The sequence below is a fragment of the Cannabis sativa genome, chromosome X, assembly GCF_029168945.1.
Source record: "Cannabis sativa cultivar Pink pepper isolate KNU-18-1 chromosome X, ASM2916894v1, whole genome shotgun sequence".
Taxonomy (NCBI): domain Eukaryota; kingdom Viridiplantae; phylum Streptophyta; class Magnoliopsida; order Rosales; family Cannabaceae; genus Cannabis; species Cannabis sativa.
In genome coordinates this window covers 53,196,252-53,222,093 of record NC_083610.1, presented here as the reverse complement: position 1 = coordinate 53,222,093, position 25,842 = coordinate 53,196,252, and the positions used below count along the sequence as shown (strand labels likewise).

The 25,842-nt window shown below is 33.5% G+C and overlaps 1 protein-coding gene and 1 pseudogene across 14 annotated transcripts; one reads left to right on the top strand and one right to left on the bottom strand.

Moving 5' to 3' along the window:
- The first annotated feature begins 9,480 nt into the window (after positions 1–9,480).
- On the top strand, positions 9,481–17,029 carry LOC115695173 (uroporphyrinogen-III synthase, chloroplastic). 14 transcript variants are annotated; one of them, XR_009685364.1, is made up of 12 exons: positions 9,486–9,842; positions 11,318–11,405; positions 12,006–12,072; positions 12,517–12,635; positions 13,024–13,119; positions 13,896–13,951; positions 14,180–14,265; positions 14,593–14,727; positions 15,059–15,124; positions 15,200–15,531; positions 15,692–15,875; positions 16,756–17,029. XR_009685364.1 is itself a non-coding variant. In XM_061107151.1 (10 exons), exons 1-9 carry the CDS (start codon positions 9,636–9,638, stop codon positions 15,102–15,104), a joined length of 900 nt encoding a protein of 299 aa, XP_060963134.1. In that variant the 5' UTR covers positions 9,481–9,635; the 3' UTR covers positions 15,105–15,124; positions 15,200–15,647. The 14 variants fall into 14 exon arrangements, 4 of the variants coding, with proteins under 4 accessions (XP_060963134.1, XP_060963133.1, XP_030478129.1 ...); XR_009685363.1 differs by having other exon boundaries at positions 9,504–9,842; positions 12,003–12,072; positions 15,211–15,328; XR_004007501.2 differs by having other exon boundaries at positions 9,507–9,842; positions 12,003–12,072.
- Positions 15,773–23,092, bottom strand: LOC115725702 (serine carboxypeptidase 1-like; annotated as a pseudogene).
- Between the last annotated feature and the right edge of the window lie 2,750 nt (positions 23,093–25,842).

Sequence of the window (25,842 nt, the reverse complement as noted above, 5' to 3'; positions counted from 1 at the left end):
GTCACCGACTACAAAGTTTTCTGGTTGCTCCATATATATATTGTCTCATCATTGTCGCCATTGAGAAACGTTGTTTTAACATCCATCTGATGTAAATCAAGGTCAAAGTGAGCAACAAGTGTCAATATTATCCTAAAAGAGTCTTTTGATGAAACCAAAGAGAAAGTCTCTGTATAATCAATGCGTGTTTCTGAGTATAGCCAGTTGCTACATGACGTGCCTTAAATTCATCCATCTTGGTTTTAAATATCTATTTACAACCAATTGGTTTTACACCTTCTAGTAATGGGACAACTTCCCAAACCTTATTGTCTTGCATAGACTTATTCCCTTCATTCATGGCATCATTCCACTTTTGAGAGTTAGAACTTTTCATAGCCTAATGTAAGTTGATTGGATCATCTTCCATCATTCCAATACAAAATAATCATCTAAAATAGCATTTCTTCTCTCTCTTTCTCTCTCTCTCTCTCTCTCTCTCTCTCTCTCTCTCTCTCTCTCTCTCTCTCTCTCTCTCTCTCTCTCTCTCTCTCTCTCTTGTGGACCTCCTTAATGGCTCTTATTCTTTAGGGTGTTGAATTTGTTCTTCTGGAACAATAACCTCATCTTGATTTGGGAGTTGTTCAACATTGTTTGGTTGAGGTTCCTGATTCATTTCTTTTATCAATGACAGGTGTGGAAGCATGAACATTGTCTAAAATGATAGTAGGAACTGAGTTTGAATTCAATTCTTCCTCAAAAGTAATGTTTTGGAGTCCAATTTATTTTCATGTAGCCTATAAGGCCTTGCCTCAGCTGGACATCTCCAAATGTGAAAATGCTTTAGACTAGGCTTTTGACCTGTCCAAAGCTCATAAGGTGTCTTTGCAACTGTTTTGGTTGGTACTCTATTGAGAATGTAAGCTGCTGTCTTTAATGCTTCACCCCAGAGAGACTCAGGTAAGGTAGAATGAGCGATCATGCTCTTTACCATATCCTTAAGAGTCCTATTTCATCTCTCAGCAACACCATTCATGCTAGGTGATCCTGGCATGGTGTATTGTGGGACAATACCACATTCCTCTGGAAATTTAGCAAACGGTTCTGGACGTTGTTCACCTGAGCCATCATATCTACCGTAGTACTCACCACCACGATCAGATTTGATGTTCTCAATCTTTTTATTGAGTTGATTCTCAACTTTTGATTTGTAAGCTTTGAACACGTCCACAAACTGAGATTTTTCATGAATGAGATATAGGTACCCATAACGTGAGTAATCGTCTATTAATGACATAAAATATTGCTGACCATTCCAAGATGTTGTAGGGAATGGCCCCCAAATATCTGTGTGAATCAATTCTAAGACTTCTGAAGCTCTATTGGCACCTAATCTCTTAGTTTTGGTCTGTTTTCCCTTGATAAAATCTACACATACATTGAAATCTGTGAAGTCAAGAGACTCTAAAATGTCATCAGACGCAAGATGCTCAATTCTACCTCTTGAGATATGACCTATGCGTTTATGCCATAATGATGCTGAATTTTCTTTATTTGATTTGCGTTTAGTACCTCGTGATTCGACATGCAAGGTTTCATTATAGGGTGCAATTGTTTCTAGCAAATAAAGATTGTCATAAGTATTCAAATAACCAGTTCCAATAATATTTGAATTTAAAGATAAAGTAAACTGATTGTTTCCAAATGAACAGCAATATCCAAATTTGTCCAACAAAGAAACAGAAACTAAATTCTGTCTAAAAGACGGAACAACAAAAGTGTCTTTCAAATCCAAATAAAAACCAGTTCCTAATAACAATCTAAAATGCCAAATTGCTTCCTCTTCTACCGATTGTCCATCACCCACAAAGATGTATCTTTCACCATCACTTGGCTTTCGGTAGCTCAGGAAACCCTGTATAGAAACACTTATGTGAGTAGTAGCACCAGAATCTACCCACCAAGTGTTTCTAGGTACTGAAACTAAATTAACCTCAGAACAAACCAAAGCAAGATTAATACCTTTCTTTACATGCCATGCGTGATATTTGGCACAATCTTTCTTCACATGTCCAAGTTGGTTACAAAAGAAACAACCCTTAGAATCCTATTGTTGTTTCTTTTGAATTGGACCCTTAGCAGCTTCATTCTCAAATTTGCTTTTCTTGCCCTTATCCTTAGGGGTAGTAGCCAAGTGAGCACTTTCAGTTTTGTCCTTTGTAAACCTTTCTTCCTCTTGCACACAATGGGAAATGAGCTCGTTGAGAGTCCATTTCTCATTTTGACAGTTGTAACTAATTTTAAATTGGTTAAACTGTGGAGGAAGCGTTAACAAAATCATGAGCACAAGTACATCATCCGAAAGCTCAATCTTAAGTGTCCTTAATCTTGAGACAATATGATGTATTTCTATAATGTACACCCTTACATTTCCTTGACCCTTATATTTCATGTTCATTAAAGAACTAAGAACTGTTGTGTAACGTCCCTTATATTTTGTGCTGGGAACCCAAAAAATGCCCCCATGACCTCAAAATCAAACCAAACTTAGCAAAACTTTCCAGTATACATGTACAATGCATAACCAACATTTTCCAACCAGTAATTCCTAGAAAAAGTCACTAAATCAAATTATGCCATTAAAGACCTAAACTTGAGTTTCAAAACTCAAGCTTGCTCAATTCCCACACCATAGCTCAAAACTAATATCCAGGGCTTAAAATCAATTCAAAACAAACTTAGAAATCAGACTACACAATCTTCAAACACTAACAACCACCAACTTCAAAAATCACATACTAAACCAAACTTTAAAGCTTCAAAAATAAACAACCATGATTCTAAAATTACCTTAGCTTAATTCCTCTTGAACTCCTTGCTGAAACTCCAAAGATTAGCAGCAAAACCCCCTTGGTTTTTGGTTTGGCCGAACAAAGAGAGGGAGAGAAGATGAATTCTCTAATTTTTGGCCTTTTCTCTTACTTTCCTATTAATTCCTCAAATGAAATAAGGTTTAATATATTAACCTTGGCTGAAACTTAATCTTGCTAGGTGTCACTCTAATAGGCAGCCACCCAAAACATCATTTAGCCAAATGACCAAATTTCCCTTACTCATAAAACTAGGGTATCTCAAAAGCAAGGGGTAAAATGGTCAAATTCCATAACCCTGCTTAAACCCGGTATTTTATTTTCTCTAAAATATTTCCCACTAAGAAATAAGGTTCTAAACTTATCCATGTGATCAAACTAGCCATCCATCGCATTTTCCGTTGTCGCCGAGCAAAAAGTACAAAAATAACATATTTCACATATAAATCAAATAATGCCCATTTAATAAAATCTCTGGAATTGAAAAATTATAACTCTAATATTCATTTCTAAATATTGTGGTCCACAAATAATTAATTTCATAAATAATCATAAAATAACAGAAATTAATGCTAATTGCCTTTACTAATCCAAATTACTAAAGCGGTCATTACAAAGGAGTGGGTGGGTGTGGGTGTGGGTTCTGTGAGAGGAGGAAGAAAAGAGTAAATCAAAAGAAAAAAAAAAAGAAGAAAAAAATGGAAAAGAAAAAAGGAGAAAAAAGAAAAAAAGTAATAATTTTTTTTCTTTTTCTGATTTTTTAATTTTTTAAAAATATTTATAATTATTTTTTAAAACTAATATTACGTGGACCACTAAAAAATTTGCCACGTGTACAAGTGTGTACACGTGGACAGTCCACTGTGGCACTTAGCTGTGATTTTTGGACGGAGGGGTACAGAGCAAAACGGAACCAGGGTTTAGGTAGTTATGCCGCCAAAATTTTGGTTTTTGTGGTTAAGTGTTACAAACTATAAAGTTCAAGTGGTTTAGCCGCCAATGTCCCTTATTTTATTGATGAGATTGATAATAGTCTTGGGTTTATTGGAGCTTCAAAATATAGGTTCATGGTCCCCGAGTCACCTCTATACAACATTGTACAAGGGAAGATTTTATTTGATGAATAAATTTCAACTGAGAATTAATTTTTATGGGAAATAAATTCTTAAGAGAAAAACAGTAATTTGTTAAATTATTGTTTTAATTAATTATGGTAATTGTGAATTGTATAATTAATAGTATTTAACTATTTAGTTTTATCGGATAAAACTATATTAAGTAGTTAAATATAATAATATCGCTAACTAATATTACAGAGAGAAATATATTATTTTAGAGAAAATAATATTTTATTTTAATCCTTGAGAATTAAGATATTAATGAGAATTAATCAATTATTATTTATTGGTAGAATAAATAACAAATTTTATTTGTAGCAAAATTGAGAAATCGATTTTGGACCTTAAAATATGGCCACACGTGTAAGCCTATTTTACACGTGTAGGGTGACATATAAATGTCTATGCTTAATTTAGTTTAACTATTTAATTGAGTTAAAATAATTTAAATTAAATTAAGTTCATTATTATTTAATTATTAATTAAATACATTATTGGACAATTGTTCAATTAAAATGATAATTATTAAAAATAAAAGATCTACTGATATTTTGATATTCGGTTACTAGATATTTATATTTAAATTTGAATTATGAATTTAAATCAAATTAGATATTTATCTTTTATTTTAAATAAAAGATTAAAGGCTTTATTTATAACACTGTATATATAAATATATACAAGTAGGATAAACAATAACATTAAAAAATAGAGACAGATAACAAACTGAAAGTAGAGAAAATAAAATTGGATTTTTCAACCCTATTCTCTCTGTCTCTCTCACGTGTTACTATCTCTCTCTCTCTCTCTCACCCACACACACACACACCCCACATTCATTCAAGGTGTGTGTGAGATTATTCTATTCTCATTACAGTGTCTCATAAGTTGAGTACACACTGTAATACCTAAATTTGTTCATCCAATAAGATCTAATAGCCTACTCTATTCTTGAGTGTTGAGGCTGGCTTGGAAGATCAAGGTGTAGATTCTTCAATAAAGTTCTTGGATTGGATGTTCGATTGTTATACGAAAAGAAAGAAGGATACCCTGATAGGCTTCAAGAGGTAATTTATTTTCTTTCAGCAGTTAGATTTAATCTATATATATTATGTTGAGATCCTTTGGCTTATGGTTCATATTAGATAAAAATTATTTTATCAAAATTCTACTTCCACTTTTATAACTCTGATAAGGACCATAAAAACTAGCATGAGCTATGGAGTTGGTTTCGAGGCCTCCACCTAGCATCTGAGATGTAGGTGTAGTTCCAGTGACTGGCATGCCCCTAGTCTGTTGGTCAACAGTTGTGCTTCTTTCCACACTTGTGGATCGAGTTGCAACCATCTTGTAAGTGTCTTCTTGAGTTGTGGCTCTCAATGAAAGCACCAAAATATTGATGTAGAAATTTGGCCAACTCGCTCGTATGTATAGACAAGATGAAAGTTAGAAGTAACTAAGTAAAATATTGAGCACACACAAGAATTTATAGTAGTTCACTCTCAGTGTCGCAATTATAATAGAGCTACGTCTACTTCGAGTTTTTATTCTCACTGGATTGATTACAAGTTTCTAGAGAGAAAACTAGAGAGAGATGCTCTCATCTTATGAGTACTTTTCTGAATGTCAAAAATAAACTAGATGACCTTTCCTTTTATAGGTAATAAAATATTCCAAAAAATATGTAAAATACATTTAGGCTATTTTTGACCGTTGATGATGATCTAATGGTGAAATTGACTCTGGAGGTTAGTCTTCAATTTCTAGAGCTTGAGTCGCGTTTGTAGGATCCATTTTGAGTAAGTTGCAACTTAAATTCATAACTCTCTTAAGGATACAATTTGGACTTGATAACTTCAGAATTACGATTGAAGTGTGAGAAATAACTTGATAGATCATTGAAATAGCTTCAAAATGCAAGTTGAATCGCGTAAATTAGATCAATATTGAGTGAGTTATGACTGTTTTACTAAAGGCTGCTCTGATACCAATGCCTAGATTGACATCCAGCCCCCAAGTTGACATATGATGTCAACTTAGACGCTAGGCCAAGAAAAAAACGTGTTAAGGATTTACTTTTTGATGCCTAAGTGATATTTTTACATCACTTAGCTAGTTGTCGTGTTTTGGTGAAGTTGTTCACCAGTTTTCAAAGATGTTCCTATTTCGCAAAATCGGGAGACTCGAAACTACCCGATTTGCGACTAAGTCACTTGCCAAAAAAGTGAAAATATGAAGTTTTGAATTTGACTTGTCTGAGTTCATAACTCTTATTTACCATGAAAAGCTAAATGAACGCTCAATATAGAATCAGAATCAGATAAGCAGAACCCAACGCACCAGGTCACATGTCAACTTGGTGTTGAGTGCTCCTTTTGGAGCTTCTGGGAAGTCATTTTGATACTTCCAAGGTTCTTAAAATTGAGGACAAGGTATCCTACCCCATTTTTTTACCATTTTGGAGAGAATGCTTAGAGCAAAATTTGCATTTAGATGATTGAAACTAGCGCACTAGGTTGATTGTCAACCTAGGTGCTGGGCTCAACTTTTTGTCCCTCATGATTCTCGTTTTCTCCCTGAGTTTACTTGTATCATTGTTATTTTTGATGATTGAAAAAAAAATCCTCATAACACTTTTTTGGAAATATGATTGGAAACAGCCTAAGTTGACAAAATGTCAACATGGGCGCTAGACCCAGCACTAGGTGTCAACCTAGGCGCTGGGTCCAATTTCAGGCCACCAAATGTTTATGTTTGATTCCCGAAAAACACTTGTATCTTAGTTTTTAACAAAATAGGATAATATGCCCAGAAGAATTCTTAGAGAAGCTCCTTGGAAATGGCTGAGGTTGACAAAATGGCTACCTGGGCAATGAGCCCCCCTTTGGCCTCCAGGTTAGTATATTTCTTCCCCGAAAGCACTTGTTTCCTTGTTTTTAATGAAGACGAAGAAAATGCTCAGGATTGTTCTTTAGTTTGATGCTTGGAAGTGCCCTAGGTTGACAAAATGTCAACTTGGGCGCTGAGTGCCTGAGGCACTTGGTGCTCTGGTGCTCAAAAATGAAAGTGCTCCGAATATGATTCTAATGCCTCAAATATGTTCGTGACATGTATAATTCATGTCCCAGTACAAAGTTTGACCCATTTTCACTAAGACGATCTCGAAAAACTAAAACCCTAGTTAGGTTGTCAACTTAGACGCTGGGTGAAACCCTAGGGACCTGGGTTGACTTTCGAGGTGTTGTTTCGTGTATTTTCTGTTCTTGGGACTTGGAATTGGATGCTTCATGTCTTCATGGTATAGAACATCAAAAGATAGCTAGTTGGAAACAACTTGGCGGGATCCAAACACTATTCTGGAGTTCTTGAAGTTAACCTAGGGACATAGCAAGGGACCCCTCTCAGGTCAACTGCTATGACTCAGGATTACTCAACTTCATAATGTTTTCTTTCTTACGATGTGTCAAACATTAATGTCCACGTCACTGGGGTAAGTTTTTGGGTTAACAAGTAACTCTTCATTGGAGCTCTGTAGGTTAGCACGAGTTGATTCAAGCATCATCGTTTTAGGATGTTCCTATAGCTCTTTCTCTACAATCAATTGTGAAAGCAATCCAACTCTAGAATTAATACCAGCTCTTGTACCTGATTGCAAGATTCAATCATGCATGTGGTTTCTTCGGTTGAAGGGGGCTCCTGAAGCCTAGCTCGAGATACAAGCTTTCGAGTGACCTTCTTCTTCTTTATTGCGGGAGAGAATTAGGTCCTATGCATGCCCTTTGAATACCCTGTTTTAACTAAATTTTATATATTTAAAAAATTATGATATAATTGAATTAGTTTTCTTTATCTTTCTTTTTGTTTAACTTTAAATGATTTGGTTAGTTGTAATAAGTTTTAAAAATCAATTTTAATAATATTTGTATTTGGCAAGAAATAGTGTTGCCAAATAAATTAGTATTTAAAAGGAAAACTAAAAATGCAATAAATATCCATAAGAGAAAAATAATAAATCAGAAAATCAAAAAAACCACTTATATGTGATATATATTCTTTTGAAAAATGATAGTTAAATCAAGAAAAAATATAATCATTCAGCCAAATAAAAAATCAAGTATAATATATTCTTTACAAATCAAAATCAATACAATACTAATTAATTTATGAGGAAATTATACTTTGAATTTTAAAAGTTGTTATGTTAAATATGATAATTTTAAGTTTGTCCAATTTATATGATATTTTTTTGTTTTTAGATTTTTATGGTATTTGATATGCCATATATATGTAAATTTGGTTTTCAAATTCTATATTTAATGTTTTTATTTGTTTAGGTAGTTTTATTTGTTAGTAATGCCAAAAAAGTCACCGGAGTTTGCTGTTGGTGTCGAAAAAATCACCGGAGTAGCTGTCGGTACCGAAAAAGTCGTCGGAGAATTGCTGCCGATACCGAAAAATTCGTCAGAATTGGCATTGTTGCCAAAAAAATCACTGAAAAAATCACCAAGAAATTATTTTTCCGGTGACAGTGACAATTCTGATGACTTTTCTGATACAGGGAGCTACTCTGGTGACTTTTCTGACACCGACAACAACTTTGGCGATCACTGTAGTTTCATTTGTTTTTTTTTTTTTAAAAAATATGAAAGAAATTTTAATATCTTTTATGGTAATTCAGTACTATATATATATTAAGTTTTTATTTTAAATATCACATTTTATCTTATTAAGTTTCCTTACCATATTTATATAAACTAACTTTCTTTTTTTCATATTTATAAAATTACCCTTTTATTAATTATAAGATAAGACATGAAAGTCAAATAAATGAAAATTTGATTGGAATGCTAGTTTATTTATTTATCCTTTTTAAAATGGTTGGAATATTAGTTGCTCATATATTGATCAGAGACTCACATATGATGAATATATTTCTGGAGAAAACATATATAGTTGTATACAATAATCAATTATTGTTTGGTATTATAATTGCTTAATTAAAAAAAAAAAAAAGAAAAAGAAAAAGATGACTTCTGGAGTCCCAGAAGAGTCATGAAGAGCGACGACGTACTCAAAATGTTGGTACCGGGGGTGCACAACACCCAATCCAGCGGTTGGGATGCAGAGGGACCAACGTTACAATGGACCAAGTAATCATGGGCCCGCTCTTTAATACTCCTCACCCTACGATTAAGATGACACTTCCAATTTTTGTCCGGATTCAACTAAATCCACGGTCCACATTAGAAGCGATCTGATAACACGTGGCGTGTGATGATTGCTCACAAGAGAAAGCACATGATAAGCTATCAAGCTGATTGGTGGGCGGTCGATGCCTCTTGGGGATGCTAGAGTGTCGGCGAGCCACATTACACGGCCCTACCACAATCTTTCACGTGGCATCCACTAACGTCTACAGGTGTACCAACTGTGACCTTTTGAGTCGGATACGAAAATATTAAGCACAGCGTTCAAGTTATTACATATTTAAAAAATGGTCGTGTAGATGAATCAATAAAATAATAAACCAATCAGCACAGTTTGATAATCAAATTTCGATAAATAAAATATTATCTTTTTGGTACACAGAAATTATAATAATGCTACTTGCTATACTTAATTGGGAAATAAATAGCTGGTCCTGTGAGCTCAACACGTTTCCACACCAATGGCTGCACTTTCTCTCTCCTCTCTCTCTCTACCATTTACAGCTCCACTTCCTCCTCATTCTCCATTACTGCACCGCCGAACTCGAATATTTGCTCATTCTTCCACTATTCAACCTGCTTCTTCTTCGTCTTCTGTTTTGACTTCAAGCCCTAAAGTTGTAGTGACCAGAGAGCGTGGTAAAAATGGAAAGCTCATCAATGCCCTGGTGATTCTCCTATTCCTTTTTTCATTTCTTCTTTTGTTATCGCAGTTGGATTATATTTTCTTCCAGGTTTTCGTCTTATGCGATTCTAGGACCAGTGTTCGCAAGCTTTTCCATGATTAGGGTTTTGTATTATGTGCTTTGGATCCAAAATGATTAAAAGCTTTGAACCACATCGGTCTCCTTATTGTATTGGAGTTGCTTTTTTTTGCATATCTGTTTCTCGGTTCATGCATGTGAAGTTTCCAGATTAGGTGTTTGATCAAATGTTAAGCTGAATGCACATTCCCAGTGTTATCGTTTATCTGTTGAATTCCGTTTTCTTTCTTTTTTTTTTGTTGTTGTGCGTTTCTATATTCTTATACTGACTTTTTTGTTTTATTTTTTTTTTTAAAAGTGGGTATCTACATTCAAAGTTTTCTTACAATGTACATTAGAGTCTGACGAAGTAATGATGAATTACTTAATCCTGACTTGAAGTTTTTTTATTAAAATCTTAAGCCGCAATATATAATGTGTTGAAACCGCCCGAGGTTTTACTGTACGGCACTATAGTTTATCACTTATTTGCTGAACGCGTCACCAGCCCATCCCACACTGACATTTCATGTTTTTCAGCTAGGCATGGCTTATTTTTTCCCCACCATTCTCTCATGTTAGTAGCTATGTTTCTGCGAAAAGTGTTTGTTTTATTTATATTCAGGTAGTTGTGAAGTTCTTATTAATGAAAGTTAAGAAAATTATTTTTTTTTTGAAAAAGAGTAATTAAGAAAATTCAATTTGGCCTAAAGGGTTTCTTTTACTTTTCCTTAATATGAATTTTTAAGTCATCACCTTGAAGCTGACCTATTATTTAAATTCACTTTATTTTTCAAAATTGTTGCTGTTTGATTTTTCGTTTTTACCTTTTGCATTGCTGCAAAATGTCAGCATATAATTACATTTTGCTGAAACTCTGTTCATCGATATTGAAAATAAATTCGAACGGGCTGGTTTGGTTTAAGCTGATTGGACTTTTCCAAATTATTCACTTCGTCTAATAGATACTCTTTGACTTGTAAAATTTTAAGATCCAGTAATAAGAATGCAAATTGAATGTTCAAATAGAAAAACTCTATAATTTGTAAACATGTAAAAATACATGATTGATGTCGAAAGCACCATCGATGTGGCTAAACTAGAGAGGTAGTAGTCATATGGCTCCTCTGTCTGACATGTAGCAACATCAGTATTATTGCCATGTATGTTGACTTTGGTGGTGCCTTGCAGCTCGCTTTGTAATGTACTAACGGGGTATACTCCAGTCCGTTTTCTATAACTACACATCAATGGTGTCATCTTTATTAGTATACATTATGTATGAACATGCTATGTTGACATATAAATAAGTCTGCACATCATACTATATATAGACCTTATTGTTTGTGTGGTTAAATACACCCTGGTGTGATTATGAGAATTGCACACGTTGATTACAGGCTAAACATGGAATTAGCTGTTTGGAGCTTCCCCTCATTCAGCATACAAAGGGACCTGATCTGGATAGGCTTTCTGCTGTACTAAGTGGTAATCTCATCAGATTTCTCTCTGCTTGATAGTGATACGGAGCAATATTTTTCGTAATTTCATTGTATGGACACCGATTGGAAGAGTTTTGGATTGATAATAGGTGCACATGATGGTTGTTTTCCTCTTATAAAAAGTCAAGTCGTTATGTACCCCTAGTATTTTCTTTTCTTTGGGGTAAACAAATTTCACCTACAAGTTTTGTAGCCAAAAGATTGTTGTGGTTTAAATCAAGCCCCCTTTTTTTGTTGGTCTGGAACATTCTATCGATCGATTCTCTTATGCTGATTTAATTCAAGTGGAGCATCCTATCTATCAATATTTTGTTTATGTCATTGCACTTACAATTTTGAATGGTTGCATATGCTGGCTATGGTAGATCCGCATAAGTTTCTGTCATTACACAGTCGTTCTAATGGTAGAATTGCTTTTCTGTTTCTTTGTGATGCATGGTCACTTTTTATTAATATTTTGGTAGGGTACTAATTGAAAACATGTTCTCCAGTGAGATGTTTCTCTTTAATTACGAGCTCATTAAATTTGGCACAATTATTATGCAAGAATTGTTTGCTGATTTTTTTTGGTTCTTCATGGTAGCAGATACAACCTTCGATTGGATTGTCATAACATCTCCCGAAGCTGGTTCAGTCTTTTTAGATGTATGGAAGTAAGGGTTAGAACTTGCTAACTGGATATACAGGCTTATTTCCTCTAGTTTTTTGTTTACTCTGCTCTGCTTAAACATGACTTGAACTGTGGTTTCTGCTATTAAATTTTGTATTCCCTCTCTTTTTATTTATTGGTTCAAGTGATCATGCATTTTTATCTGAGAGATTACAATGATAATATAATATATCTGTTCTATATTTCTCTACTGCTCTCTCCTGAAGTTTCCTAGTATTTTTTCCCTTTTAGAAAAGTCTTTGTACAATAATTCAAACATATATTGTCTTTTCCGTAATAATGGATATGCTGTTTAAGGTCTTGCTATATGATTATCAATTAATTCTAGTGCCAACAAATAATCTCTAAAATCTAACTCATTGCTATAATTATTTATTTATTTTTATGATTTAGTATTGATAGTCTTGACTTTGGTTATGTTCCTTAGGGCTTCTGGAACCCCAAATGTGAAAATAGCGGTTGTTGGGGCTGGTACAGCAAGCATTTTTAACGAAGTACTGCAATCATCAAAACAATCTCTCAATGTTTCATTCATGCCTTCAAAAGGTACTTATGATACATGTGTCTGGCTTTTGTTTAGCACCTACATTGTGTGTCACTTGGCTCACTTGATTACTGAAAGACTTGAAATTCTTATAATTATATTTGAGTATTGAGGTTTAATTCCACTAAGCAGAAATTTGCAATGTAATAATTTGTTAGCTTAGCTAAAGTTTACTTTTCTACTGGATTTTATAATGAAGCATTTATTAATGTTTTCTTTCTTTTGCTAAACTGTTTTCAAAGCATTACTGTTGGGTGCTTTAATGGTTTCTCTTCAAAATTGTTTTCTCTGGCCATTGTTATGATTGCAATCCACAGAAAGAAAAGAAAAGGCACTGTTTGGCTTCTGACATTGTAAAACTAATATCTTTTTCTTATTGTCAATCTTCAGCAACAGGGAAGGTATTGGCTTCGGAGCTTCCCAAAAATAGCAACACAAAGTGCACCGTTTTATACCCTGCATCAGTAAAGGCCAGCCATGAGATAGGTTTGTGGAATTTTTCTGCACACTGTGATTCTTTTTATTTGTTTTTTTTTTTCTTGATCTTTTTACAATAAAGCTAACTCAGCAATCTGATTTTTCACTCTATTAATGAAGTCTGAATGGTCTAATTTTCATCCTGTATAGTTGATCTAGGAGTTTTTAGCTAGTGGACTGTTAATGCACTACGGAGTGTATAATTGTACCAATTGAATATTAATAAACAATATATCTGCTATGAAAACCTGCTCAAGGCATTTATTGAATGATTATAAGACCTCCAAGCAACTGAGATATGGTTTGTCAGAGGTTTTGTCACCCTCTTTGTTCTTTCAGACTAATGAAATTAGATATTAAATTATGGAGAACATTTCTACTCAGACACTTTTGAAGATTTTTTCATAAACATGGAACTGATACACATTGAGACAGCCTAGTATACTAATAAATGGTCTTATCTGTTGACAAATTAGAAATTTCTTCTCCATTCCATTTTAAATGGTTTTCTTTTTTAAATACCTATGTATTTGCATTGAAGTCATGAGTATATTTTAATTATTTATGTGTAACATATAGTATGCATACCTTCTCTATTGTTATTTATGTTGATATTAAGAATTTGCATTGAATGCAATCACGTAGACTTGTAATTTCCTTTTCAATTGAAATTATTGATTTAGATCAATTTTAGCACTTGTTGGATTTCTTGTTGCAAGTACTAAGTTTTATTTGAATGCACTCATGTTTTCAGAAGTTTAATTTGAATGCACTTATGTTTTCAGAGGCAGGTCTTTCTAATCGTGGATTTGTAGTCACGAGGCTAAATACATATTCAACGGTATGCTACGGTTTTGATGGCTAGGGCAGACTTTAGTCTCTTTGGGAATTTCTGATATAAAATTCTTAAACAAATTTTATTATCAGTTAAGGTTTTGGTTAAACTACTATTATTATTATTTTATCAAAGAAGTAAATACCTTAGGTGGGGGAGAATGTGTGATCTCACTTGACATCTAACTGTGCTATTTACTTAAGTAAGCTCACAATTTCTAGTAATTTCTTGCAGGCACCTGTTCATGATGTTGACCAAATGGTTTTAGAGGAGGCACTGTCAGCCCCTGTTGTCACAGTAGCTTCACCTTCTGCCATTCGGTAAGTTGCTCGTTAAATGTTATATTATCTTTTCTTGCCGGAGTTATAGTTTTTTCTTTTGTAACAGTTCTACATTTCATTTAAAACAAATATTTGCTGCTATTTACACACAGAATACTATATTGCTTCAACTATTCCGTTCACTATAACTATGTTCAGTGCTCTATGTGATGTAATGAAGTTTTTTGAACTTATCTCTCTTCCTTCATTGAGTCAACTACCAGTGTCAACATGCAAATTTTGCACTTTTTGACTTGATATGTTCTTCAAGTTCTTTTACTCTAGTCTAAACTAAAAAACATTATTATGTGCTCTGTTTTGCAATAGTGCCTGGGTCAATCTCATTCCAAAACCTGATAAATGGAGCAATTCAGTTGCATGTATTGGTGAGACAACTGCTTCAGCTGCAAAAAATTTAGGCTTGAGAAATGTGTTCTATCCAACACATCCAGGTCTTGAAGGGTAATTGTTGTTTCCTTTAACCTTTCACTGGAATATCTAAGTCAGCTTTATATCCTTGTTGAGCACAGATTTGTAAAGCAATTTCTTTGTTCACACATTGATATTTGAATATGGAACATTTTGAGACAGTTTTCACCGTGTTTTTGGAATTACTTGTGCAAATAGACAGAAAACAAATATATATGTTTTAAATTCACTTGGCGAAATATATAGGTTTCTCTGAACTTTTGATAAATTTGGTGAGATATTGAAACAAATTTGTCATTGTCTGATACTGCTTTTGTTAGTTATTGCCTAATACACTAGAACTCTCTTGTGACTTGGCTTGCAGATGGGTGGATAAAATCTTAGAGGCATTGAGAATGAATCATCACTAGAGGAATGACAACCAGTTAAGGTAGTTTGCTTTGTCCTTTCCGCTTTGCTGAATAATTTTATTTTCAATCCTTTCTAATTTAAAGATATTCCTTAGCTTTCTCACAGGTGTAGGCAGGCTAACAAGGGGTAAGAGGACACCACTGCAAATGTGCTAAGATTTCAATTTTCTGTTCAAAGAAGTTGCAGTAGGGTTTAACCGCATGCTAGCAGCAGAATCAGAAAGGTGCTGAATTTTATATTGCACTGAAGAGATCGAATCTAGAAAAGCATGTCTTCTTTATATAAAATCATTAAGAGGTCATCTGGGTGATGTTGTGGATAAAATACCATTCTTTGTACCTGAGTTCCAGTAGTTCATTCATTTTTCAAAGCCAGTTTCTGAAACACCCATTACTTCTATGATTTCCATTAGTTGATAATAATAAGGTAATAGTAGTATAATGTAATTCATATTCTAAATATACATCATTGTATAATACATTCGTACGTTTTAAGCTTACAATGGCAGTACATTTTGGGAAAATAAATATTTTATTCTCTAATGTTTTTCACTGTTAGATTTCTCTCTTGACCTCTTATTATGCAGGATTTTGTAAAAATACTACCACTGAGTAATACTCTCACAATGAGAGAATAATTATGTCTGTTATTGGAGAGATTGGTTTTCTCAGGAGGGAGGCGGAGGCTTCCCATCAAGGAAAGATGAGATCATGGTCAGTGCTCGTTTTGGTTGATAGCTCGGAACCATATGGCCAGCCCCTCTTACCGTGGTAAGTGTTAATCCTTTGTACTCAACTACATAACCTCCAACCTATTCACAAGATGTGGAGAAGTGGTGTTTTGAGATCTAGTTTTTGGCTTTATTGAAATGCTAATAGCAAAATGAAAAAGAATTTTAGTTAGAAGTGACTCCATCACTATGGATCAATTGTTATTACCTCATTTCTAGAATACCAGGGGCGCCAAGCTTTCACAACAGGCAAGTTTAAAATGTTTATGGAGTATCTAGAGGATGCCACTGGTACTCGGCCATCAGTGTCCCCACACTGCAGATTATTTATTATATAATACAATGTACATTTGGTAACTTATGTCGTGCTAAACTTGAAAACATAATACCAGTTGCAATTATATAATATTTACATGTTTAAATGAGCTGAAAAGAGCAATGCTGAAATAAGACTCAACTGTATACCCAGATACTTATTCCACTTGTTGTAAGCTGCTCTATTACTGGTAGAATGGTGGCCGGACTGTCTGTCCAAGAAACGCCGCTACACATAAAATAAACAGAAAGTAATACATTTAAGCTCTCTGAAATTTCTAGCTGTTTACCCGGAATTTTCGATTTTGTTTTCATTGATAAATTAGGATATATGTATGCTGTTTGATCTACAATTTTTGAATCGATTAACTGCTCAAATTTCCTATTGCGTAGCACATTGTTATTTGTATGACCTACACGGCATGACGCTAATACCATTGGAATGAGTCGTCCTGATCAATACTTATTTTTTTTTTATAATATTATTTCTAAAATATCAATCAATAAATCAACTTCATATTAACCAAGTATGAATATGTTATGGATATATGTATTTGATTTAAAAAGTTAAACTTACCCGCAACCTGTCCAATTTGTTGGTTTAGCATGAAGAGCTGTTTGTACCTCCCCAAGATTCAGATATGCTTCAACATAATTGGCGGAGCATGGATCAACATCATTGATCTACCACATGCAAGAATGTAGTGTAGTTTAGCTTATTTGAGGCTTGATCTGTAGCATTCTGTCCATATTTCATAGCCAAAACTTAAAATATTATACGATGTATATAAAAGAGAGTTGGTAGTTTTCAGTAGTAACTACTTACGGATTGCTTTGATGCTGCTGATGAATGATACAATGGAGCATATGTGTTGTAAATGTCAATGTCTCCCAGTTCACCATCTCCTTGACTTAAATATTGCTCACAGGTACTGGAATAATTACCTGTAACGAAATCTCATTACTGTATTCCTGCATGGGTTTCATCGGATTTCAAGGCATGTGTTCAATAGTATTCGTATATACCTTGTTTGCCAGTGTTATCATCGATCCAAGCATTACCAATCTATATAACTAGTCAATACAAAGATATGAGCGTTTTTAAGTTAGTTGACCAATAGTTTGAACTCCCATTTGAGTTTAATCAATATGAACAGAGTATTCTGTATTTGAAGGGAGCTTACAGCGATGCCTTTGAGGTTGATAACTGTTTGATTTGTTACTTTGTTCAAGAGAAGGGTGTAAGCGAGTTGAGGTACGTAATGACCAGCATAGCTGTTCCCAGTTGTGAAGAAGTCTGGAGTTTTGTATTCGGGAAATCTTTCTAGCCAGTTCACCAGAAAGGTGTACGAGTCCTCTGTTGTGCGTATGTCGCCGACGTTGTAATTGGATGATGTGTTGGAGTATGAAAATCCAACCGCAGGGGGGGACTCCAAGAAGTTCACATTTGCCACTGCCAAAGTTATATACTCTGTACCTTTTGTTACTCTTCTGCTAATTGCTATTCTTGAAATTTTGACAGAATATGTTATTGGATTATCTGAAAATGTTTGTCAATAAGTCAGTTACCTTTATTCCAGCCATACTGATTTAGGTAGTGTCTTTCCATCGCTGTTGACCCCAAAAGGTCCCAAGCCTTGCATGCCTCCAAATCTAAAAGATGAGCATCCTGGTCCTGTACTCAAATCACATTTAATTGCAATTAAGCTTCGATTACCGTTGTGACATTTAATCTACAAACCTATATATTTGAGTTCAGTGATACAATTAAGAAGCAGTCGTTAGCAGATGTCGGCAATGTGAAAGCTTTTTTGGACTTGATTAAACTGTTGTTTTCTAAAGCTATTTGTCTTGTCAGCCAAAAGAATTAAAAAAGGCATGTTTTATAAATTTGTGGGATAAATAGGATCTATTATTACTTTGATCTTACATCATTCACATATTAGTTGTGGTGACTACTTCAAGTTCTTAAAAGTGTTGATATTTTACAATAAATAACACTAAACAAGGATTCTACATTGTATTTCAATTTTTTTTGTCTCTCTAAAAGTTGATCGCAAGAAAAGAAGGAATTCTTTTCTTGCAATGAACCAATTTGTTGTCTACTAAACAAAGGGATTCTATTATTGTATCTCAATTTTGTCTCTCTAAAAGTTCATTGCGAGAGAAAAGGAATTCCTTTCTCGCAATTAGATCTAGTGACAACACATATTGTCGCAATTTCTTGCGATGACAGATTCATCGTCCAGATCTAACGACAACACACGTTGTCGCTAGAAACCCAATTTCTGTAGGTATGATATAATTCAAGTGACACATTCTTAACAGCCAGAGGATGTTTAATTTAATATTCTGTTTCAACTAGTATCGACTAAATTATGTCGGGTGCCAATACCGGAAAATTGATGTTGATGAGAGGACTAACAATATGTAGTGCTTAGCAAATACTATTGGGAAGCAGCTGGTAATAGTTGGCCATGACCAGACAACAAATTATTGATGTTGATGAGAGAATTAACAATATGTAGTGCTTAGCAATACTCTTGGGAAGCAGCTGACAATAATTGGCCATAACCAGACAACAAATTAATGGCTAAAAGTCACTGAAGCAATTCAAAGGGGACTGATTAGACACAATATAGATAGAGTCTGTTCAGCTAGTGAGTGGACCCTCACTCCCTCGCCCTTGGTTGACTACTTAGAGCACTCAGATGAGCTTTTCTACGCTATTTTCTAAATACCTAGTAAAAAATTTTACTTTTTTTTTTTTATTTTATTTCAAACTTTTATATTGCATCATACATTAATTATACATTATTTTTTTTTTCTACATTCATTTAAATATATTCTTTTTAGTATATATAAAATATACAATGAGTATGAATGTAGCATTTTTTAAAATTTAAACATAAATGTGATGGAGCTAATTTTTTTATCATGTTTCTACTTTTCTCTTCTCTATTTTGAAAAAAAGTTTAACTCATTGTATTAAGAGTTAGTCCCACATTGCTAATGTGTAGAAATAAATTGTGATATATAAGATGAATGGGCTACTCATCCCATTGCCAATTAATTTTAAGATGGTACCCCATTCACAGTCTATTCTTGCTCAAGGAAGCAACCAATGTCCATCGAATATTATTTATATAATTTCTATTCAATGCACACTGGATGGATCAATCCATGAGATTACGTGATCTCCTGCAAGAAAAATTATAAATGGATTGATTATTAGGACATGAAATCAAACAATATAGTTGGGAATAATTTCTTCCAACTCATCCAGAATTGGCTGGTTTAATTCAGTGCAGTGTTTGAATTGAATATACCCTTGATAGATTACAATCTTGGCTCGACACCGCATGATTTTCTACAGGAAAGGGACCCAACACATTGATATCAGAGTAGGTTCAAGGTCGTAAATAAAATGATGAACAAAACAAAAAGGTTGAAGGTGGTTCTTGCAAAATCTTGGTCTGCAAGATTTGAGGTTGACAAAGTTTGACTAGATGAATGAATTTGTGGAGGGTGTAGAGATGTAGATGATGACTTGCCTAAGGCACTTGGGGTGGGACCCTCCCATAAATTATCTTCCTCAATCCATGACTTTGATCAATTGTGAGACGCTATGAAGCATGGTAAGAATGCACTTATCTTGGAAGAACTTACAGGTGCGGAGGTGCCACATATAAAAAAAGAGCTTGATCTCAAGGCGAATGGATTAATGTGGCGTTTGGAAGAAATGAAAACCTAAGAATAGGAGTGAGAATAAGAATAGAATAGGGAAATTAATAGTCTGAAACAAACAAATGAGAGGAATAAAAATGGTTTTTTTTTCATTCTATTTCATTTCATTACTTCCAACCAATGCTAAATGTGAGGTGGTAGATTTGAAAAGGGAAATTCTCATGATAAGAAGAGATGGACGTCACAATCTAGGTCCAAATGACAACAAAAGAAGTTATGTAATTGGTTTGATCAAAAATCACTTATAAGAGACAATCTCTACATTAAAATGACCGAGAGTAGTTCCGGAGATTGTTTCAGACGGTCATAAGGGTTTCAAAGTGTTAACTGTTTCATCTAATGATCCATGGAAGAATGGATCACGGATGAAGGCCGGAGGCGAGTAAGATCCGGAGCAATAATTGTGCCATCGAGAAAATCATCTATGCCATTTGCAAGAATAACATTCTCCATGTGAGTATGCCATAAAAGAAAGTTGGAGTAATCAAGCGTGATTGGAAGAACATGGTTGAGCGCCTTAGGAAAATCAATAAATTGTTGTTGTTGAGTAGAGAGGGCCGAGAAACCTTGTGATGCTGGAGCTTGAGGTTGGGCACATGGCCCATCTTAGACTAAGGTATAAGTTTAGGAATATTTTTTTTTTTTTGGTATAGGGTAATTAAAAATATTTTCATATTATATTTCATTAAAATCTACTCACTTTTATGAGTGGATTGCCTAATATACTCTTGCTCTTTGCTCTAGTACATAATTTATATTAATTTATGGAGTATAATAAGGATATCATTTATAAAAGTAGATATATTTTAAAGAAAATAGAAATAAAGTTAAAAATGAAAACAAATAAAATAAAATGGGTATACAATACAATTTCCATAACTAAATCTGTGGTAAGACATAATTAAATATAATAAAATATTCATTCAAAAAATATATATAATATAATATAAATTAATACAAATTATCGTATAAAAATGAGAGTTAGTGCAATTATAACCTACACATTTTTACAAAAGTGAAAATTACATTAAATATGAGTTTTTAAAAATATTTACTTAAATATGATATTTTTAAATTTGTACACATTTTATGGTAGTTTTGTATTTGTGTAAAATTATTTAGAAAGCCCATATCTTATTGATTTTCCTTCAAAATTACAATCTCATTTTACAGACCCCTTCCACTTCTTTTTCTTGGAGAAATTACATCGTATACTCACTTTATTTTACTTGTTTTAATTTTTACCTTCATTTTTATTTTTTTAAGATATACTCACTTTTATAGATGATATCCCCCATTAGATCCTTTAAGTTAATGTAAATTATATGTTAGACTTAAGTAGAAAGTAAAGGTATATTAGACAACTCACTCATAAAAGTGGGTATATTTTAATAAAATATAATATAATGGCATTTTTAGTTAATGGATATAAAAAAAAGTATTCTTCAACTTATCCATTTTTTCTTCTCCAATGATCTCAGCCATACACCCATTGATTCCTCCTTTTCACATGTAATTTGGTTTCTGAAATTTACTGTAACTTTATTTGAAAGCTCCTTCGCCATCTCCTAAGTTTGAAAGTTGTTTGCCGTAAGTCTCTCTCAAAGCATCGTAGAGCCGTTGAGAATGGTGAGTGTTCTTCGTAGCTTCTTCTTTCTTCCTCCTTTCACTCTCCATCTTTCTTAGATTTTTTTTCGATGCATGTCGCCGGCAGAAGCTGCTGCATCATCGACGACACTGTAATTTCGTATTCACTTTGAAGATTTGTTTTTTTCTAAAAAAAGAAAAATTAAAAGTTTACGTTTATGGACTTTATAATGGAAGCAAAGTTGTTATTTATTTTAAATATATTACTGTGCATAAAAACTATAAAGCAAACGGAAGAAAACGTAGCACTAGTTGTAATATTTTCTTATTGATTTAATTTTAGATTTACAAATTGTTTAGCTGTTAATTTTGAGGTGTGTTGTGAAAATTATGTACGCAAGTATACGTAGTCACACAAGTAATAAAGTGATAAGTAAGATCGTCTCCACAGGGATTGCAAATAAAGTTTGATGTAAAACCAACTAATTACAACTTAAAGTAAGAGGAAATAACATGAAAATGGTTGAGCAATGATTCAAAATTAAAATGACAGTAATTAAACTTGCTAAAATTAATGCTATTGTTGCTAAAAAAATACTTTCAAAAAGAAAAAGAAATGTAATATGGTAAAAGTGGCTTGAATAGCTAATTCCTCCTATGCTGGTTTTTCCTAGATATTATAGCATTACCTCAGCATTCCTACCAGTGATAACAAAATTTTTATGTGTTTATGAGAATTTTCCAAAACTCCACAATTTAAGTTCAACCATCTAGATTTACATATTCCTATATCAAACCATATTAGAGAACACTAATTATGCATCAATTCTTAAGTTATGCAAGGTAAATGAAATATTCATATTCCACTTACAAAGAAAAACCTAAATCTAGAATTTCTCTTGCTCCATTCAAGTTGAACTACTAGATCTAGCCCTTCTAGAACAAGATCTAGCTTAGCAAATTGTTATTAACGGCCAAGAAATAACAATCAAATAGAAATGAGAAGTCACTTGAATGAACAAAGGCATAAATGCTAAAATATGCTTAAAAAGTCAATCATACCCAACATAGGAGTTCATAGCCACTCAAGCCTTAAGAAAATTAGCTCATGTTCAACACAAAAATTACAATCCAAATTCAAAATTGTTCATCCATGGCTGCTTCCCTTTTTACAACGTATCAAGTTTTTGATATTTAAAGAGAAGAAAGAAAAGAACAAAATATAAAAGGAAAGGGAAGAGAAATGCAAACAAAAAAAAGCTTGTGTCCTTCTCTTCTTGTGCACTTGGGTCCCCCTTCTGTTTTCTTCTCTTTGTACTTTCTGCAATTACTCCCCTTTAAAAAATGGCAGCAGCTCACGTTATATAGAAGATGTAGATGGTGTACTTGGCTTTTTCTTCTTTTAGTTGTTGGGTCCCTAGGGTACAAAATCACACTCTAAAATTAGAAGCCCAATCATTTTTGCACTTTGGCCCCACTAGGTTTAGTCCCCCCTTTACAAAGCTTCCAACTGGTCTCATTTTTAGAGACAAATGCATTCCTGTTGATGTGGACAGCTAAATCTCGTGTTTCCACGTCACTGCCAGAATGCTGAATTCGTTTCAGCATTGCTTCAGCATTCTGTCCCAATTTCAGCTTTTGTTCCCGCTTCTTCCTTGCTTCCTTTTCTTTTTCATATCAATTTAATTTTTCCTTTTTCAACAACAAACAAGCACAATTAATTAGAAAAACACACTTAACAATATCCATTTTTACAAGACTTCAAAGTTAGCTTACTAAATAGAAAATGAAACTAAGACTAACTAAAATTAAGCAAACAAACACATTTTCACTACCCTTCTCACAATACTTTTAGTTTAAAAGCATAAAAAAATAACTTTATACCATAGAGTTATCATGTGTTATCAAAATTTGATTGGAAATTTAAAGAATTTATGGGGTTCTAGGAATATTAAAAAGGGATAATACCATTTTGGTCCCCTGTGATTTATCTAAATACTACTTTGAACCCTCTGTTCCCATAAATTCTAAAAAGAACCTTGTAATTATTAAAATGATAAAAAAAGAGTCCCCTAATTATGATTTTGGTCAAATTTATTTTTCCAAGGACCAAAATACCCTTTTTTATTCATTTCTTCCATTTTTAATTTATTTACTGTAAATTCTGTTTTTTAAAAACCATTAAATAATTAAAATATTAATAAAAATATAACCTAAACAGGAAAACTTAAGCGTCACCCTCACTAAACTTCTTCAACAAGATTCTCTAAAAAAAAAACATCTTCAGCAAGAATATGTACGACTCCCTCCCATCCACCACAACGAACAACTTACTCTGTGCCATTTTTGACAATAAGGAGGTGGTGAACGAACATCAAAGGCGATTTTAAATCAAATCGGGTTTGTCTTCTTCTCTTAGTATTAGTTCGGTATCTTCATCGTTAATGAGAGTTTGGTTTTTACAACTATTTAAATGCAAAACCACATGTTCTACCATTGTTGATATGGGTATTTATTGGGTTGAAAATATTTGGGTAGTTAGTGAAAGTTTTTTTTTTTTTGGAATGATTTTGTAGTGATTAGTTTGAATAATATCTCAAAGTACTCTGATAATGATTGTATATCGTATATGTGTATATTTTTTGTGGTATTGTGTGGGTATTTAATGAGTTTGATGATATTTTTTTTTTGCTTGTTTGGGATTGCCTCTGTTTGTGTATTGTAATGTGGTTTGTCTTTTTCTCTCAGTATTGCCAATAAGCTTTAATATTATGCAATCTTCTTTATTCCTAATTAATTAAGCTTTGTATTTGTATGTTAGTGTATTCATACCAGTAAAAGTATATAATAATTTGATTATGCTTCCTTATTTTTAGTATACCAGTACGTGTCTCTTTCTTTTAACACTTGAGTATATATATTCTAGTATATATATTGTGGAATATCTAACTAATTGCTATAGCTAGTAAAAATTAGTTTTTAGCATGTATTTTATATTAAAACTTTTGTTGGCTCTTTATTTAAAATAAACATGAATCATAAAATTAAAATAAAAAAGAAAAACTAGATTTTTCTTTACAATATGATGTCAATTGCTATAAAAACATTTTTAAGCCTTCTTATCTCTTTACTAACTGGTTGTGTATTATTTTTCAAATGCATGTACTTAATTTTTGTATTTGCAAATAGGGTGAACATGGTGAAATCCATTGAGATGAATGCATTACAAGTTCAATATGCTGATAAGGGAATTGTAGAAGGTTTTGCTCAAGATGTTGCAGGACCAAGTGTAGCTGCTAGACACAACTATGAGACAAGAAAAAAATTACGTTTTGGGGAACAAGGTGAAACAAAGAAGGGTGAGACACTATCATCGCCTACCGATGATAGTGATTTAGAGTGGAAAATAGGAAGGCATTACAGTGAAGAAGATGATGATACAGATGAAGATGAGGGTGATTATGTAGATAGTGATGTTAACCTTGACATTGGAGAATATTATGATAGTGATGAAGCAGGTCATAGAAAACCCACACACTTCAAGAAGAGATAATTTTCTTGACCCTAACAGCAACATCCAAATCCAGATGAGGTGTATATCAATGGAAAAATTGTTTTGAGACAGTTTCTAAGATTTAGTGACCATAGACAATTTGCACAGGTAATGAGAGACTATGCAGTGCAAGAAGGTTTTGAATTGCAAAAAGTAAAACAAGAAAGAATTCGTGTCACATTTGTTTGTAGGGCAGATGCTTGTCCATGGCGCATACATGCGTCGTTGTCTCCTGACGAAAGGTTGTTCATCATCAAAACCTTTAACAACACCCATACATGTCAATGTGTAAGGACAAATAGGGCAGCCAATAGTGGTTGGATATGAAAGAAGATGGTTGGCCCAATCAGTAGACATCCAAATATGAGTCTCAAAGGTATGCGAGAAGAGTTGAAGGATACTTGGGGAATTGAGGTGAATAATAGAAGGCTCTGGAGAGCTAGAGCAATTGCTAGGGGGGAAGTTAAGGGTAATCATGTTCAGTCCTATGGAAAACTTAGGAGATATGCATTTATGGTGATGCAAACTAATCCAGGTAGTGCTGCAATTATTCAAAGTCAGCTTGTGGACATAAATAAACCATCTGAGGAGGTAGAAGAGGAAGTTCCACCTAAATCTCGAGTGCCAATTCGGAGACCTCAGTTTCAAAGAATATTTATATGTTATAATGGGGTAAAACAATGATTTTTGGTTGGATGTCGACCTTTTTTTGGATTGGATGGTTGTCATTTGAAAGGCCCTTATAAGGGGATCTTACTTTCTGCCATAGGATTAGATGCGAACCTTCATTTTTATCCAATTGCGT

Bases quoted from the DNA above. Each gene is read 5' to 3' on its own strand.
- LOC115695173 (XM_061107150.1), top strand. From the start codon at position 9,636: ATGGCTGCACTTTCTCTCTCCTCTCTCTCTCTACCATTTACAGCTCCA. The intron at 11,406-12,002 runs GTAATCTCATCA...TCTTCATGGTAG, and splicing joins GCTTTCTGCTGTACTAAGTG to CAGATACAACCTTCGATTGG. The intron at 12,073-12,516 runs GTAAGGGTTAGA...TATGTTCCTTAG, and splicing joins GTCTTTTTAGATGTATGGAA to GGCTTCTGGAACCCCAAATG.